The following is a 17,863-nucleotide window of genomic DNA, read 5'->3' on the forward strand; positions in this document are numbered from 1 at the left end:
ACCGGAGGACCTGAGCGTACTTTGCAAACATTTATGAATACAGCCTTGCCACATCCCAGAGACATATGATCTCTATTTTACAAAGTCCCATTTCGGCGAGGTGCTTAAGAACATGCCTTGCATTAAACAGAGGAAGTGCATCATTGACGTCACGGCTTGTCTGATATGGGGCATAGGCATCTCTTGGAGAACAGGCACATTATATTTTTGGTATTCTGCGAATGAGTGGCTTAGAATGAGCTTTCGAGCAGATTAAATATAGCAACTACTTCCATGAAATCCTGTGGAACACCCACCCCTTTGGCAGAGATTTTTAAAAAAAGTTTTTAAATTAAACTTGATTGAGTTTCCAAAAACACTTTTCTAAATGCGCACTGTGTTATCATGCAACGCACCAGCCTTGCTGATGAGTTTACTACATCCATGCCATTTTACTGTTCTGTCATGTAAGTCAGTGGCTCTCCCAGGAGGAATTGTTCCTCCCTCTGTGCGAGTGGGTAACACTGTCCCATTGTAGCCTTTCCCCAAAATGTTCAGAAATGTAGTAACAAAGCTCTGTAGTAAAATGAGAGGTTTGGCACTGTGCCAGCTAGGTAAGCACATTTGGGGTATGAATATAGACCAGCCCACCAGCTGGTACAGAGAAGGTGCCTGTGAGTCTTTTACTACAAAGTTGTGGTTAAATGCTGAAAAGATGAGTGGCTTGTCTGGCCTCCCAGGTAAAGTATGAAATGAGACGACAGCTGACTCCTGGTCTTGTGCCTTAAACTCAAGGCAATACTTCCTCCTAAGCTTGAAGTCATTTAGCATTTATATCGATATGAAGTGAAATCTCTGTAGCTCAGCAGTGTGTTCTTGATGCCAGACAGGCAGCCACACATCTTGATCAAGTAGATTAATTTTCCCTCGTGGTTTATGATTTAGTTTTTAAAAGTAGCAGAATAAAGGACATTTTAACGATGAAGACTTAGCTTGCCAAGTGTCAGTTGTGTTGAGTGGTGTTTTTTCATTCTTTAACATGGAGTAAACAAATGACTTTCTTTCCTTGGTTTCTCCCCACCTCCTTATTATGTACTTTTAAAAATTGCCTTGTATCAGTTCATAGGATCGTTGAAAAGAGCTGTTTCTCTTTAATGTAATATATAGACCTTAGTTATCGTCTTCTTCTTTTTTTAACTTTGAAGTTTAGAACATCACAGTGGCAATTACTGCCTCTGAGTGGAACAGAGTTGAGTTTATGTAAGACTACAACTGGTTAGGGGAACAAAATTGCATTGGGCCACATACCAGGCCTACTTAATATCTGTTGGAATGGTGCCTGTGTATATAAACCAGAGCTATGAGATTATTGCTTTCAAAATCTAAGGTAACAATTGCACATATGGATCTAGGTATGTAAATAATGATAGCACAGAGAAGCAGTACTTTCCCATCTCCATGTCTTTGTAATATGAGGGGTAAGTCAGAATAAACATATATGGGTTAAATTCAAATCTTTTTAGATGAGTTGATCCAGTGAAAGAGAGGGGAATACCATTTTGCTGATTTGCCCTGCAGCCCCTACTCTTTTCGGAGGATCCTCAGAGGGTGCAAGCAGAAAGAATAATCAACAAAAGTCCCCTCTCCAGGGCACCTGAGGCGAAGCACAAAATGGTGCTCCTCTCCTGCCAAGGAAGAAGAAATGAGTGCATGGGAACAAGGAACGAGGGTGGGAGGAGACCAGCAGCACCTCCTATTCACCAAGAGGCCACTGTAGAGAAGGCATTGGGGTGAGGGGCTGCTGAGGAGGTGTCAGATCCAGCCTCTGAGGAGTATGCTGTATGTGTGGTCACTGCAGCCACTGCCACAGCAGCGGGCAATGCATTCCTTGGAGGCCAGGTCTACTGCCCCTGTGGATCTTGCCACTTGAGGCAGTCACCTCACCTTGCTGTATGGGTGGGCCAACCCTACCTCTCTCCCACTTTCCCCAAGTGTCCCAAGCAGAACTCCATGCAGGGGATGAGCTTGCTGATGGGAGCAAAGTCTGGATCCAAGCTACTGTCTGGAAACCAATTGCTAGAATATCCGTGACCAATTTTAAGCTGGGAAATCTAATCTTGGTCACATACAAGAATCCTTACAGCTGCAAGTTTAGAAAATCGGTCAAGTTGGGCTGCAGAAAACCAGGACAGAAGAGCGAGTTTGCTTAAGGAATTTTCATTTGGCGGAATTCTTACTCGTTCTGAAGTTGGTTTCGCTTACAAATTCTCCCACTCTCTTCTTAGCCTAATGAAGCCCACAGAAACCAGCGCCATGCTATACTAAGCATCTTTAGTTGCTTTCTAAGTAAAGGAACCATATAGCCTTATTTGTGCTCAAGAACAACAGTTAAACATGCTGCATCATAATGTTTCTTCCATTTGTAACACTAATGACCCAAGCAGTGAAAATTTAGTATGACTCTGAAATCATATGGGTCAAAATGACACACTTTTAGCATGTTAACAATATAATAAATACTTCTTGAATGGGAACTTTGATCCCTTCTGCTGTCCTAATGAAAATAAAAGCTGGAGAAAGACTGTCTTCTTTATTTAGCTTTTTTACTTTTGGATGTGGTTTTCCATAATTATTTTTAATTAGTTACGCTCAGGACATGAAACCTATGACTATTCTTTGGCTTGATACAGATGGAATGTCACATTATCATCACATGGTAAGGCATGAAATTTATTTACTTTACATAAACAGCCTCTACTTAAAACAACTTAATTCAGAACATTCCTTTGTCAATGGGCAGCATTATGTAGATCTTAGTATATCATTCTGCATTAGCAACATAAAAAATGGCCCCATTGTTTGCCCATGACTAGCATTTATAGTAAACAAAATGTTTTTTGAAGAGAATGTAAGCAAACTTGAGAGCAGCTGCCAGGAGATGAAATCTAGTCATGTTGCTGCTGCCCAAAGCATGCTTTATGTGTGTGTAGGTTGCACTCTGCATATTTCAAAGGGGAACTTTTTAACAGTTTTAGCATTTTGTGGGAGTGAATACAAACAAAACGAACCTTTATCCTGCTGGTTCTTAGGCAGGGTTTCAGTAAATGCTAGATCTAAAAGAGACTTTTTACTCAACTCTTCCCTAATCAACTAGGATTGAAAGATTTGTTTACAAATGTTTTTGTTCAATGCAAGACAAAGCACCAAAGTTCTGCAGGCTTTAAAAAGTGCTGTTCTCTGTTACACAGCTTTGAATGTACTGCTTCCAACCTGATTTGGTTCAGCTTGTCCAGTTTCCCATCTTCACCCAGTATAGATCAGAAGTAGGCAAATGAAGGCTAGTGGACTGTATCTGAATTTACAGTTTGGGGGCGTTGTCCAGCCTGCTGCAACCATGTCGTGACTTGGTTCCAGTCCAGTTGCCCCAGAAGATTAAAAAAGGAACAAAAGATTTTCAAAGGAAAAAATTTGTGGGATGAATTGGGAAGATGCTGCCTATGCCTGACATTTAAAATGGTGAAGAGAGCTAATAAGTGCTCTAGTCTTGTTAGTTACTACCTCATCCCTTGCACTATTTAGGTGCTCTTTTGTGAAGAACAGGGGGATCTGCCTTATACTGGCTGTGTTATGATGACATGATAAACTATGGTTTGTTGTGATGGGGGTGACCTTGAGCAAGCCTCAGGCTTTGTGTCCACTTCTCTTCCAGAGAGCTGCCTTCAACAGCTGTGTGGCAGGTCAAAATTCAACAGGTGAAGCCTTTTCTGGTATGGAAAAAAGCTCTACCTGTTCACATTCAGTCTGTCAAACATTTTATTACTTGTGTGGTCCTAATTTGTTTTGGGGTTGTCCAGCCCAACTGCAAAATAGGATACAAAGCTTAAACCAATTTGTGTCCCCTTTTGCAAAGGGGGGGCAGAAGGCCTAATCCACATACAGTGCATTGGACCCATTAAATACTGTTGGCACCCTGGACTTACTCGCAGACAAGTGTGTGTAAGATTGCAGCCTTGGTTGCCTCGAAGGCTGTGCCACTCTTGAGATTATTTTGTAAGAGACAAAGTTTTGGCTGTATTGATTTTTGTGGGGTGTTTTTGTGTTTTTGCTTCAGGTGAGACTTTAATCTGTCTAGTAGAGAGATACTACTTATTGTGAAGAAAAATGGTCAGAACTCAGTTATTCATTTGACCTACAAATACTGCACGATTAGATCTTTTTCTCATCTCAACAAAAAAACGCTTTGTTTCCCCTTGTGTCAATATGTGGCTGTAATTAGGGTGTGAATTTTAAAATACAGCCTTTGGCATGTTTAGCATCACAGGCCGGAGCTACAGGTGTGATAGATACTTGGGAGGCAAACTACAAACTTCTCCAATTATTTATTGTCCTACGTAGATGAAATATTAAGCTATTAACTTTGGTGGCAGACATAGAAATGCATATGAGACATATGACTATAAAGCTTCAGATATATATACACAACCAACCATACGGATGTGCACAAACACTCACTGACCTGTCAAACTGCATTCCTTATATGAAGGTCTACCATTCAGCCATTGTACATGAACTTTGATGCATTACTTTTACAATGTGTTTTTCTTGCAGATCTCTTCCTACAATGCTTTTTACAAAAAAAACCAAACCCTGACATTAGATATCAGGTGAAATGAAAACTATTAATTATATAAGTGTTATGTATAGTAATTCGTACATTACTATAAATACTCCTAAATATGTCTTCTTTGAGACGTACAATAGTTATTTTAAATAATAAAAAAGGAAAGGTGCATTGGTTTGGAGTCACTTAATAGCAATTACATTTTAAGAGGTGTAAATAACTTGCTATCCAGACATTACAAATATCCAGGTGCTCTGTATGTGCTGATGACAACAAAATTGAAAAGAAAGACTGCAATAATTCTGACTGGTTTTCTCTGCAGAAGATATTGATTATTTGTGTGTGGTGAGAGATTTGGAAAATTCAATTAAAGGAGTTGTGCAAAGGTTTCATAAATTTTCCTTATACAGCGTGTACACAGACACTGTTGCGTATTAAATCAATGCAGCACTTCACAATATATTTTCTTTGAAACATAAAAATAAATAACATTTAAACAGTTCTGCTTACTACAGAAACAAGTTTTATTTTCTGTGAAGCATTTAGTCATGTGCTATCACTGACTCATACACATTTGCCAGCTGTAACAAATTTTATAGACATTTTCTCCAGAGACATAGCTCATGTACTATGAATTTTTAAATGAGCAAATGGTGAAGAGGGGATGTCAGCAATATAAAAATTGATCAGTTAAAAGATAAAAGCATAAGTAAAGAGATTTGTATGGTAGTCTTAATAGGTTTTATTAAATAAAAATACTATAAAAGGACAGTAATGAATAGACTGAAGGTTTTAACTGTAGTTGAGGTGGAGAAAAATTATTCTGGCACATTTAAGAGAAGATTGGTTTTATATCACCAGACAGGTGGCCATTTTTTCCTCTCTCCCTCTCCACTTTAGAGCTGTTCATGGTTTAAAGCATTTAAACTTGCACACACATGCATAAAAGAGAGTAAACTTTCAACTAGATCATGACCTTTCACTGTGCTGGTGGATGGGTAGAGGAACAGAAGATTCTCCCCCACTTTGCACAAGCGGATTAGGGTAGTTCTATAGAAAGACTTGTGCAACTCCCCTTGACCTGGGCAGGTCTCTTGAAATTGAATGGCAAAGTTGGTTAAGGTCTCTACACATCACAGTTGATTCTGATTCAGCTCAGAGTCTGTGTGGTGCAGTGACCAGAATCTGTAAGAAGGGCTGTAGCTCAGTGGTAAGAGGGCAATCCTTAGCATGGCCAGGGTCCCAGGTTGAATCCCTGGCATCTGCAACTGGGGCTGGGAAAGAGTCCTGGCTGCTGGACAGTATTTACAACACTTACTTAGATGGACCAACGGTCTGACTTGGTAAAAGGAGCTTCCTATGTAACCCCAAATCCCCACTGAGCATTGAACTCTATGTAAGACCCTGGAAAAGCCAGTATCTTGACTAACTTGTTGCGTTGTTGGAGAAAAGGCAAAATGGAATGGTAAGAAGCCCACTGTGGGGCCTGATACTGTTATAATAAACACAGGACAAGACATAGGAGGTGTCTTCGGGGACTGGACCTTTGGTGGTGAGTCTCAGATCTCCTGCTTGTTCCTATACACGCGCATACACACACATTATATATATATATAGGATCGTTGACTTTGCAGTGTGCACATCCCATAAGCAAAGTAGTGTTCCCCAGCACCGCCATCTTCATTCTCCAGGGATGATGTTGCTGTTTAGTCATGTCCGACTCTTCGTGACTTCATGGACCAGAGCACGCCAGGCACTCCTGTCTTCCACTGCTTCCTGCAGTTTGGTCAAACTCATGTTAGTAGCTTCAAGAACACTGTCCAACCATCTCGTCCTCTGTTGTCCCCTTCTCCTTGTGCCCTCAATCTTTCCCAACATCAGGGTCTTTTCCAGAGACTCGACTCTTCTCATGAGGTGGCCAAAGTATTGGAGCCTCAGCTTCAGGATCTGTCCTTCCAGTGAGCACTCAGGGCTGATTTCCTTAAGAATGGATAGGTTTGATCTTCTTGCAGTCCATGGGACTCTCAAGAGTCTCCTCCAGCACCATAATTCAAAAGCATCAATTCTTCTGCGATCAGCCTTCTTTATGGTCCAGCTCTCACTTCCATACATCACTACTGGGAAAACCATAGCTTTAACTATATGGGCCTTTGTCAGCAAGGTGATGTCTCTGCTTTTTAAGATGCTGTCTAGGTTTGTCATTGCTTTTCTCCCAAGAAGCAATCTCCAGGGATACCTATACATATAAATTAGCTTGTGTCATGGGCCTCAGCCACAGGGTCGTTAAAGTCTCCCCCAATCTTTTGTCCTTCAAATGCCTTGGACCTTGTAAGCTCTCATGATCTCCGATTGTGGCCTGTACTAGCTGGGGATTATAGGGGTTGTTGTCCAAAACATCTGTTGAGCACCAGTTGGGGTAAGGCTGACTTAGCAACATGCCTGACAAAAGTAGCTTCCTGGTGGTCAGCACAAGATTGAGTTGGTTCTTGGAGTTCTTTCTTACCTCAGTTTTTAACTTGCCAAATCCTAAGAGCTTGAAGTTCTAACAACCCAATGAAACATTTTGGGTAAGCCTCTGTTTTTGCCACTATTGTTAAAATAGAATCTTCAACATTTGCATTAACTTGTGTTTAAAAGCAATTTGTGTTCCACAAGATGAATGCATCCCAATGAAAACAGTGGGCCGAACTACATGTTAGATTGTGTCCAGTGACTATGTTAGATTTTTCATTTTCTATACTGTAAGTATAAACTGCAATATATAATTGTATTGGTTTTCTTGTTATGTGAAAAAAATGTTCTTTGTTTTACAGACTATCTCCAACCTGCCAACAGCTTTGAGTACCTTAAGTCCCTCATCAACTGAGGTGAGGAGATCTTCATGTTTAAAAGACAGGACTGAAATCTGTAATTGAAAGTACAGTTAAAATATATGTGTTTATTGGAAACTTTTTGAGGAATGGTAGATTTGTGGGACTTAATTTCTAGCAACCCTTGATTAATAACTCATAAAGGGGGGGGGCTATTTTCACTGGTGTTCACTTAATTTGAATGTAAATGACTCTGAGAGTTAATTATTAATATTTTCTCTGCAAACTGATGATTCTTTAATTCCCAAAATGTGTATTAATCAATATGCTGGGCTAGTTCAGACATAATGTCTTTCAAAAGGCATTACTTAGCACACATGTGTAAGTTTATATGTCAGAATGTTTTCCAAAACAGTTTTTTGTTTGTGTTTTCATTCATCCAAAGAAATATTTGCTGGGATGATACCACATGAAGTGCGTTCTATTTTTGGCACGGCATCAAAGCAAACTTAGCAAGAATTTGAACCATTTTTGTTTCTTGCTAGCTCAGGAAATTCTAGTTTACTTGAGAGCTCATGAGATGTAATTTTACAATTGCTCAAAATAGGATGACTTCCAACTTTGACGAGGTTCCCTTGCACAAAGTCAAAATTTAATCTGAAGCTCTCCTAAAATCATGTTGTTTTAATTGCCATTTTTCTCCAGGAATATGTGTGCTGAATCACGAGATGAGACAAGTTTCTCACTTTCGAGTACTGGCATTTCCAAAGCCCAGCTCATCTTAAAAAACATGCAGTATATGTGGGACATGAACACCATGCCCTCCTCCAAGGGCCACCCCACATTCATAAGCTGGATGTGACAAAATGGTGTTTAGTGCACCATTTGAATTGAGTAGGTCTGATTTGTGTGATCTACTCTTTCCCCAACTATTTGAGCAGGAAAAACTATTGCATCAGCTGGGCCTGCATATACTGAACTCTCCTCCTGTAGACCTTTTCATTCCATCATTGTATGCAACATGTGGCCCAGAGGATGGGTTGTGGGGGGCAGCAAGATCCTGTTCCCCGACTTAAAAGTAGACAAGGCATGTGTGGTTAGGACACAGGTCCCCAGACAAACAAAATTAAACTATCTTGCTGCACAGAGCTATTCCATAGCATAATTTTTAAAAGAATCCCATCCTTTCTGAAACATAATGAAGATATTCCAGGTCTTGCCTTGCAGGCAAACATTAAGTTCATTGAGCCTGTCCAATATGTCAGCCAAGAACCCTAATCAAAGCTAGAAAATGTTTGTCAAGGAAATTACAAGTCCATCAAAATGTATGGCTCTTGTTTCTGAGTTTACAGACTCCTACAGATTGTCACTTTTTATAAAATCTGCAGTTTTTCACACATGTGGTAAGAACTACATTAGCTTCATTTAAATTTGTTTTTTGTAGCTAGTACCTGGTCCTTTACCCATTCCACATGGCCAGTGTTGTGTCTGATAGTAGCTTGGATGTCATCTCTTCCAAACACCTTCATTATATTATTAGCTGAACGAGAAGATTTGAAAAAAGAATTGTTAGCAGTTCTTAATGTCAGTCAGTGATAAAATAAGGACTCCTACTCAATCTCAGGTGAGCCAGTGTAGCAAACATAAGCCATCCCTTGTGCATTCCTGGTGCTGTTTTCATGGTTATACACACACAGTGCAAAAAAGGGACTTGGGTTCTGAGCATCAACTGCCGTATTGGCAGTTCTGCAGCAAATTCTGGTATTGGACAGTAAATACTTAGCTGTATGGTATACTACAGATGCTGCTATTTTTATTGCTGCAAAGCACCACAAATTTTTTGCTGAGGGAACAGACATGGCTGCTTTGTTCTTGCCACAGTACAAAAGACACCATCATGCCTCAAATAGAAGATGGAAATAAACTCCACTGAAGTTAGTGAGGCTTACTTCTAAATATGCGTGCAATGAATTGTGCTGTTACAGAATTCCCTTTTCAAAAAAGAAGAAGAAGTTGATTGCAGGATATCTTTTACCAAATGATTGCTCAATTATTTTATTGATTGATTATTCAATTATTTTAATCAATGGTTTCATACTATCATGATAGGATGGCAATTTTGCCTGTAGACAAAGTTGTGGCTGTTCTTTTGAAATCAGAATATGAATCCTCACCTCTTGCCAGACAGGCAGCTCTTTTGTTGCCCTTCCAGCTTTCTCCCACTCAGATTCCTGTTTCTGGAATCTCCTCTACCCCCTTATTCCTGTTCCCACCTTCTCTAAGTTCTAACCCTCATTTACTAAACTGCTGCTAACCTTGGCCCACTAACCATTTAGATCAGGGTTTTCCAAACTTGGGTCTCCAGCTGTTTTTGGACTACAACTCCCATCATCCCTAGCTAGCAGGACCAGTGGTCAGGGATAATGGGAATTTTAGTCAAAAAACAGCTGGAGACCCAAGTTCTGGAAGCCCTGATCTAGAGTCCTCTCTCCTAAGCCAGCTCCTACGCCCACCAGTCTTCTTGGTTCATAATTTCAAAAGTACAGGGAGGCTTGAGAGAGTAGCGTGTCTCTCTGCAAGACACAGCGAGCAGAAGAACCTATTGAAAGATCTATCAGTTTAGAATCCCATCCCTTTGATTGGACCTATGACATGTACCTCCAGGTGAATGGAGGTGACTTGCAGAAAGATCCAGGGGTTGCCACTCCTGCAACACTGCTTAGGTGGCTTTGCAGGTTTGCAGTAGCAGCCATGCTCCTCCAAGGGAAACGTTGGCGCTATGGCAGGTGGCAAGAATGTGAAAAGCAGTGCATTAATATGGTTTCTTGCCTGTTTCCATGGCATAAAATGCACCAAGGAGGCTCCAAACAAAGCGAGCACAGCAATAGGCACTCTAGCATCTGTCACAAGCATCTAAAAGTAACTTGTGCTTATGTGTAGCATTTCCCCTCCCCACCCGCCTCCTGAGGTGCTACATGCACATTGAGGGCATGCACAGTCTCCTTTCGATGCTTGCTAATGGACACCACCCTGTAGGATGCTCATGCCAGGAAAGCAAGCTGAAGTCTTAAGACTTGGTCGATGGAAGCCAAAATTGTAGCCAACACAGCTGGCATAATCAGTTGATGAACTGGCAAAGCTCTTTCATGTCTCTTAATTAGAAAAATCACCTCCCGTTATTCCAGAGCAGCTAGGAAAGAAACAGGAGTTTGCTGAAAGGCAGTCACAAAACAGAGAACATATTCAAACCCAAGGATGCTATGTAATATGTCTAAGTTTATACTTCTTTATTCTAATCCTTTATATCCCTCCTTTCAGGAAACAAATCCTTTGTAGGTTGAAGCTTTCTAAACTGGCTCTTGGTAATAGCAACCAGAATCAATGTATTTGGGGTTTTTCATTAAATATGTGCCTTGAAATATTAAGCTGACACATGAAGTTGCCCCATGTTAAATTGTGAACTAAAATAATACTGGGAAGCATTTGTATTTTAACATCCAGGATGCTTTCAAGGAAGTGGGGTATTTTGTTTTCTAGGTGTTCTGTATATACACAGGAAAGCTAGAGCTAAACCACAAATAGTGTGTTCAAAGGGCAACATGGATGCCAAAATTGTTGTTTATTTTAATCATTTTTTAACCTACACAGGCCATATCTGAAGAATATATTCTGCTTGGCTGCAAGATTCTACAACTGCCTGATCCTACTTAAAAGGTTGAAAAGAAACGCCTGTAAATCTATCTCCCCAGCAAATACCAGCTAAGGATTGCTCAGTGCACTAGGCAGGTGCACATCTAGATACAGTTTCTTGCGTCTAATTTAAACTTTACAATCTGCACAACCAGATAATCTCAATGTAAATAATACACTTCTCCATAGCTCCTTTATGCAAATGGGTAACAGCACAAGCTGAATTTCTGCACCAGGCTCCTATGCTTGCCCTACCTTGGTAAAAGGCCTCTGTGAGCTTTCCCCTCATGTTTTGGGAAGAAGAGCTGTGCTTAAGGATGGACACTATTTCCCAGGCCTTCAAACAAACTGTAAATTTCACAGTAATGATATGCTCCATGCTTTCTCTGAAGGAGTGCCAGTTTGACCACAAACAATGAAGACTGCTTGCCAATATGCGGGGCATTGTTTATGCAACTTATCAGCACACCCAAAAGGAAGCAATTTTCCATCTATCTTTGGCTCGCTACCATCGTTTTGCTAGCAAAACCGTATGTGCCTCACATGCAACATTTGCAATGCCTTTTTAGTTGCTTTGGTTTACAAAAGCACCACATAACTTTAGTTTTGCACTGCTAGCAAAGCTATCAGTATGTTCTTCTGCTTTGTGGTGCCTGAACTTATGCTGCAAAATCATTAAAAAGCAACACCATAGAGATTAATGTTTCTTTGCAATAGTACCTGCAGGGACAGGAATCAGTAAAACCTATCCTAGCATGTACTGAGATCCACAAATGATATCATGTTTCAGTCAAAATAAATGGTAACTATGCTGGAATGTTTAGAGGGCCAAGTACATCTTTAATGACTTTTTAACATAAAGATTATTTTTAATGGAAATTTAGGTGGTGGTGAGGCTGAGGCATGTACCTTCTCAGATGACTGACACTGAAATGCCAGCTTCACCATTTTGAGTGTAAGCAAAGAGTGGAGCCTTAAAAATGTGCTTGCTCATCTCTTCTGTATATATACCCTTTATGATGGTTTGAAGACACTACATAGGGAGGTTTTCCTTCTTGCTTTGCACTGGGTCCCCTTCTGATCCCCCAAAAGCTACTCTTGAAAGTTAGAAGGCTGTATACAACAGGTTTGGGAACTGCTGAAGGGGTGGGAGACAAACAGGTAGAAATTGTGGAGCCCTTGCTCCCGGTGTGGAATGTACCGTAAGTGCCTTCTGCCCATGCAAGAAGCTTTTTGCAACCAAGCAGACAGTAATAAGTTGTTTGGCATGTACCAATTTCAAAACTGAAGTTGTCAACTATAATTGGGTCACAATTCTTTTTATAGAATAAAACTTTTGAAAGATAATTTGGCATTGACAAATTGTTTTAAAAATGTGATTTGCTTAGACATTTCAGTGTAAAGAGTATAGGTTTTAGGTTACGGTTCAAAGTATTTCACTGCTTTCAGTGCTAGTTACTTCAAATATATGCATATGCTTTAAAGCAGGAAAAGGTTGAGGGACTTTTTCTTCTCAAGATGCAATTGCTAGTCAGTTTCACTTACACAGTTTGAGGGACTTTATTGGGGCAACATCATTGCTGCCTCTTCATTTGTTTGCGGCATCATAACTCAGTCCCAAGCATGTTTACTTACAAGTAAGTTCTACTGATTTCCTTGGGACTTGTAGGCTCCTTCCCTTGTAGGCTTCTTCGGAATTGCAGCCTGAGGCTATTAAAGTACTGCTTCTCAGCCACTTGTACTAAGCTTTTTCTCTTTTCAGAAACAGCTGGGTCTGTTAAGAACCATTTCCTAGTTCTACATAAGGTAGATCAGATAACTCGCACTTTATCACCCTTGAAGGCCATCTGAAGGACAAAGAAAAGAGATACACATAAAACTAATGTTTTTCTATGCTGGGGAATACTTGCTCTGGGCTTCTGACGACTACAAGCAGAAGAAATGGCTAATGGAAATGTGAGATCAGTGCTCTGTCAGCAAGAGCGACTGTTTCACACTCTCCTTCCCTGAGTGATTTTTGCAGTGCTTCAGCATCTTAGAAATATTTTACCAAACTGTACTTGGGACGCGGGTAGTGCTGTGGTCTAAACCACTGAGCCTAGGGAGCTTCTGGGGTGGCGCCATCGGCAATGGCCGTCTCCCTCTGAACTGGAGGGACCAGCTCTGCGTGAAACGGGTCTTTTCCGCTACGGCGAAGCGGGGACCCTTTAAAAAATCACAGGGGGGGGGAAGCCTGTGACCATGGGACTCAGCGGGCACCTTTAGCGCCCCCCAACCCGCAAAGGAACCCATTAACGGGCTCCGAAGCGAAGAGGGGGAAGTGGCGCGGTGCTGTGAGTCAACTGCTTTTTCCGTGGAGCGAAGCCGCATAGCCGTTGCCGGAGAGCGCTGCCTTTTTCCTGGGACAATTTGGCATCTAAAGAATCACCCGTGAGTACTTAAATCTTGAACAACTGGACTCTAAATAAGGACTGGCCAGAAGAGAGGAATTGGACTCAAAATTTACTTCAATTTGGTACTGAAACGGGAAGGTCTAAACAGGAAGTCTGCCTTCCGTTTCTTTGTAGTCAGAATAAAGCAAAGACAACGTAAACTAGAGCTTAGAAAATTACTTTTAAAGGATTTGCTTTCATCATTTAAAATCGTGGAACCCCCCTTCGGTAGCAGGAGAAGAAGGGGGATCTCTTTTTGGACTGTTTAAACCTGCAGAAGTGAGTTTAAAGTAAAGTAACTTTCCACCGTCCTGATCCTGGAGCGGAGTGTCAGGACTGACGTTTGAAGCTCATTGACCAGAGACATATGTTTTTGACAGATAGCTAAAAGAAAAGTAACATAGTGATTCCATTGTTTCCTCTCGCATTTTAAAGGAACAAATATTGACAGAATATCTTAAAAAGGAAACTTTGTTGTTATTGTTCATAAAAGAAAGAATAAACAGAAGTTTTCCCCCTAGAGGGAGACTGTGAAATTGTAACCAATTTCAGGAGCTTGCAGCTGCTACAGATTACAATCATGGGAAAGGACTTGTGACCTTGTAGGAGAATGTTTTCAGAAGCTCTGTTGGGTGCTTTCTGTAAAATAAATGCCCTATTGGACCAGTTAAGTCAGAAGACGGATTTGATGACTAATGCGGCCAGAATTTTTGAACAGGCAGCAGGAAACTACATGGAGCCTACCCAGGAACTAAAACAGGAGTGTGCTATGACAGCACAGATGAGAGAAGAGGATGCTGCTGAATCCTGGGTGCCAGAAATGGAGGGAGTTGCGGCCCTGCAAGAATATGAGCCCTTGGATTTGATAAATCAATTTGGAAAAAAACAGATTTAGAAAGATAAAGTTTGGTTTGGTTTGGAAATGGGGGGTTGGATTGACCCTCCTATGCAGGGATGTTGGGACTTTCTGAGTCTGGTAATGGGCCATCAGATGTTTGGAGTTGTGGGGGCTCTTAACTTTGGAGGGAATCTGAAACAGGTGTTTAAATATTACATGGAGTTTAGTCTGGACTATGGAAATGGGGCTGATCTGCTGAAAAGGGTTAAAAACATTACTAAGATGGAGTTCCCACGAGTGAAAGGAAAATATGAAGAAGAGTCGCGGAAGGGACATGGAAGAGACTTGAGGGCCTCTGATATAAGGATACCAGGTTAATGCGCTAGATTAATGGGACAAAAAGGACTGACAAAATCCAGGACCAGGAGGAAGGGACGCTGGATGAAGACGGGATTGTTTTATCTTTTTTTTCTTTTATCATTAGGACTGTTTTAAAATAATTGATGAATGTTAGGAAAATGTTGAAATGGAACTATTTGGTTCTAGTAAAAATGTTTAAAGAATTAGGTTAATGATATGGTTATGAGAAGTTGATAAAAATAAGATTTAAGTTTTAAGGTTTGCTATAAGACAAGATGAAAATAGATTAAGGTAATGTAAGGACAAAATATTATGAACTATGGAAAGGATTTGCTGTGATAATTATTAACCAGGATACAAGAAAGGGGAGGAGGAGGAGGTCAAAGAAAGAAGGTAATGAAAGTTGAAAATTTGAGAATGATGGATGTATTTTTATTTATTTTTTCTATTTTTCTGTTTTGTCTTTTTTTGTTTTTTGTTTTTTTTCCTTTTTTCCTTTTTTGTATAATTTAAAAAAAAAATCTCCTGCCAACCTAGCAGTTCGAAAGCACATCAAAGTGCAAGTAGATAAATAGGTACCGCTCCGGTGGGAAGGTAAACGGCATTTCTGCGCGCTGCTCTGGTTTGCCAGAAGCGGCTTAGTCATGGACTTAACTGTCAGGGGTCCTTTACTTTTTTAACAAATTAATGAAGTAAATGAAAACCCACACAATCCTCATTTTGGAGCAGTTCAGTTGCTGATAGCACTCTGATAGCACTGTAGAGACTGAATATGCCCGCTTTTCCCCATCTGCGGCTTTAGACCCGAGGGAGGTGAGGCTGGCACTAGGCCCAAGTTGCTCCATACTTTGAATTGGCTCTCCAGTGGTTGCAGTACCTATGCCTCTTGGGAGGAATAACTGCTATGAGAAAGGAGTAATGTTAAGCTTGGTAGTATTTAATAAGGGAAATGTGGAAGTGATCCATAGATAGATAGCCCTTTCATATGTGGAGGCTAGGAGACTTAGTTTGGTCAGAACCAAGTATACACATTCAGAGTTAACGTTAAATGCATTACTTCTGGCAAATGTGCCACCATAGACACTAGTGGGTCATAAAAATTGTGTCCTGGGCTTTTTAGACTCATGTATTTTCTGAAACCAAAAGGGTGCATTGGTTGCCAGATGTGGGAGGAAAATCACCTCTCATACCACACTAATAGCTTTAAGAATGGGGTAAAAACAGACTATTGTTAATGTCATCATTCAGTAAAACATTGGGTTGGAACCAGACTACAGTTTGGAAAATTAAGATTTCCTACCTGGTCCATGAAACATCACCCAGCAATTCCCCTTACATATAGCCCTGAGAATCCTAGAGGATAGTATGGGAACTGTTGCGATGAAGTGGGGAGGTTCTTCCAACTATCCTGACACACCAGTTCCCGCTGGTGCAAGGCATCTCTGAATCCAACTCCCGGCTGAGGATTTAACTTTCATTACTATGTGTGACAAGGCTGCACATTCAGCACATGCTATCCTCTTCCGTTCACAATAAATAAATCCAAATTGCATAAGGACGCTGGGCCTCCACTCCAGGGGAAATTGCACACACCAGTGGGTTTCTTTGCACACATATCTGAGCAACAAGCCATCCAACAGATGGTCAACAGTGAAGGAAGTTTGGCTGGATTTGGGGCACACCCAAAAGAGAGGCAATTGCACCGTCCAGGCTGACAGAGCCAACCATCTGTTTGGTATAATCTTTGATCCAATATTGGGAACCAGGAGTGCTTGATATAGACTGACAGGAACTAAACAAACATTTTATGCATGCAGTTTCTTTTAGCACACTGGACCTTTGTTGGATTGATATACAAAACTTTAAAGAATACAGTTTGAAAGTGTGTACGGGTTTGTATACTTGAGACTTAGAAGGCTCACTTGGTGTAGGAAAAATACAAGTTTCATTGGTGTGAGATATCATTCCCTTTAATACAATAAATTATGTATTACTGCTTTGTGGCAACTTTACTTTTAATAATCTTCACATTCCAGCACAATGTTTTAATTTCAAGTCCCCATGATTGAACCTATGTTCTCAGCTTCTGTTCATTTTCATAGAGCTTAGCAGGGCCATTAGAAAAATAGAGGGGAAGGACATCATTAGCATTTGTTTGCATAATAGATTGTAACTGTGCATGCAGAATTTTGGTTTCCTGGCACAATATACTAGGCAGCTTGAGCTTTGTAAAGAGCTACATTCAGATTATGTTGCATTTTGTATGGCAGCAAACCAAAACATGTACTTGCAAACTGAAAATCTGTATCAGAAATATGTAGTACCACTTTATCCCATTTTGAGGGCTTTGTCTTATGGCTGTACATGTTTTCAGAACAGCAGAAAGGAATAAATTTGGGTGGAGCTGACATGCAATAGAAGCATGTGATGATAAGTGTATATTGTCTTGTTGAATAAGGTGCTAAAATATGGCAACATATCAAATTAAATCAGAGGCTAGTTGAATTTTGTATTTAAAATGAATACTCAAAGTCAATGTGTATTGAATGTCAGACTTTGGCTAGGAACAATGAACTGATTGTTCATGTCCATGATGAAGATGTGTCCTATACAGCAGAAATGTCAAGCCTTCATAAGTGGCTGCTAGAAATTGGTCTAATTCTTTATACGCCATGTATACTTTTGTCAGTGCAGGCAGATGGCATGGAGACAACCATCAAGCACCAAAGAATTCCAAATGGATTTGAATTCTTGCAATAACTTAATTTTTAAAAACCCAACAATATTTGAGTTGCAGGCTATTAAATATCAAGACTGTTACAAGAGAGTGCTACAGAAAAAGGACTTTGCACAATTTGAGTTCTTAGTGATCTGCTGCATTAGAATTATAGAATTAGAATCTATATGACTAAAATGCTATTTTGGCTATAAAATTTGCATATCGCTGGGAGGTTTGCATGTTGATGTACATTAAAAATAATGTTGGCCACAACAGCGCCTTGGAACTCTTGTTATGGACTTTTAGCTAGTATAAAGGTTAATACTGAAATAAGACTGTCATGGAAGCATGAACCACGACACTGAGTCATGAATATTAGTTCAGTGGCCTTGATGATTTTAAGCATATCATAGA

The 17,863-nt window shown here is 40.3% G+C and overlaps 1 protein-coding gene across 3 annotated transcripts in view; it reads left to right on the forward strand.

Moving 5' to 3' along the window:
- ITGB3BP (integrin subunit beta 3 binding protein) overlaps positions 1-12,447 on the forward strand; it is a 79,250-nt gene extending 66,803 nt beyond the window's left edge. For 2 of the 3 annotated variants that reach the window (XM_083621181.1, XM_083621183.1), the window contains 3 exons: positions 2,670-2,695; positions 7,414-7,467; positions 11,059-12,447. In XM_083621181.1, coding sequence (XP_083477307.1) covers positions 2,670-2,695; positions 7,414-7,467; positions 11,059-11,121 — 143 coding nt within the window. In that variant the 3' untranslated portion in view covers positions 11,122-12,447. The remainder of the gene's footprint in view (positions 1-2,669; positions 2,696-7,413; positions 7,468-11,058) is intronic. The other variant, XM_083621182.1, reaches the window with a different exon arrangement.
- The last annotated feature ends 5,416 nt before the right edge of the window (positions 12,448-17,863 follow it).

This window comes from Podarcis filfolensis (assembly GCF_964270895.1).
Source record: "Podarcis filfolensis genome assembly, chromosome: 6".
Taxonomy (NCBI): domain Eukaryota; kingdom Metazoa; phylum Chordata; class Lepidosauria; order Squamata; family Lacertidae; genus Podarcis; species Podarcis filfolensis.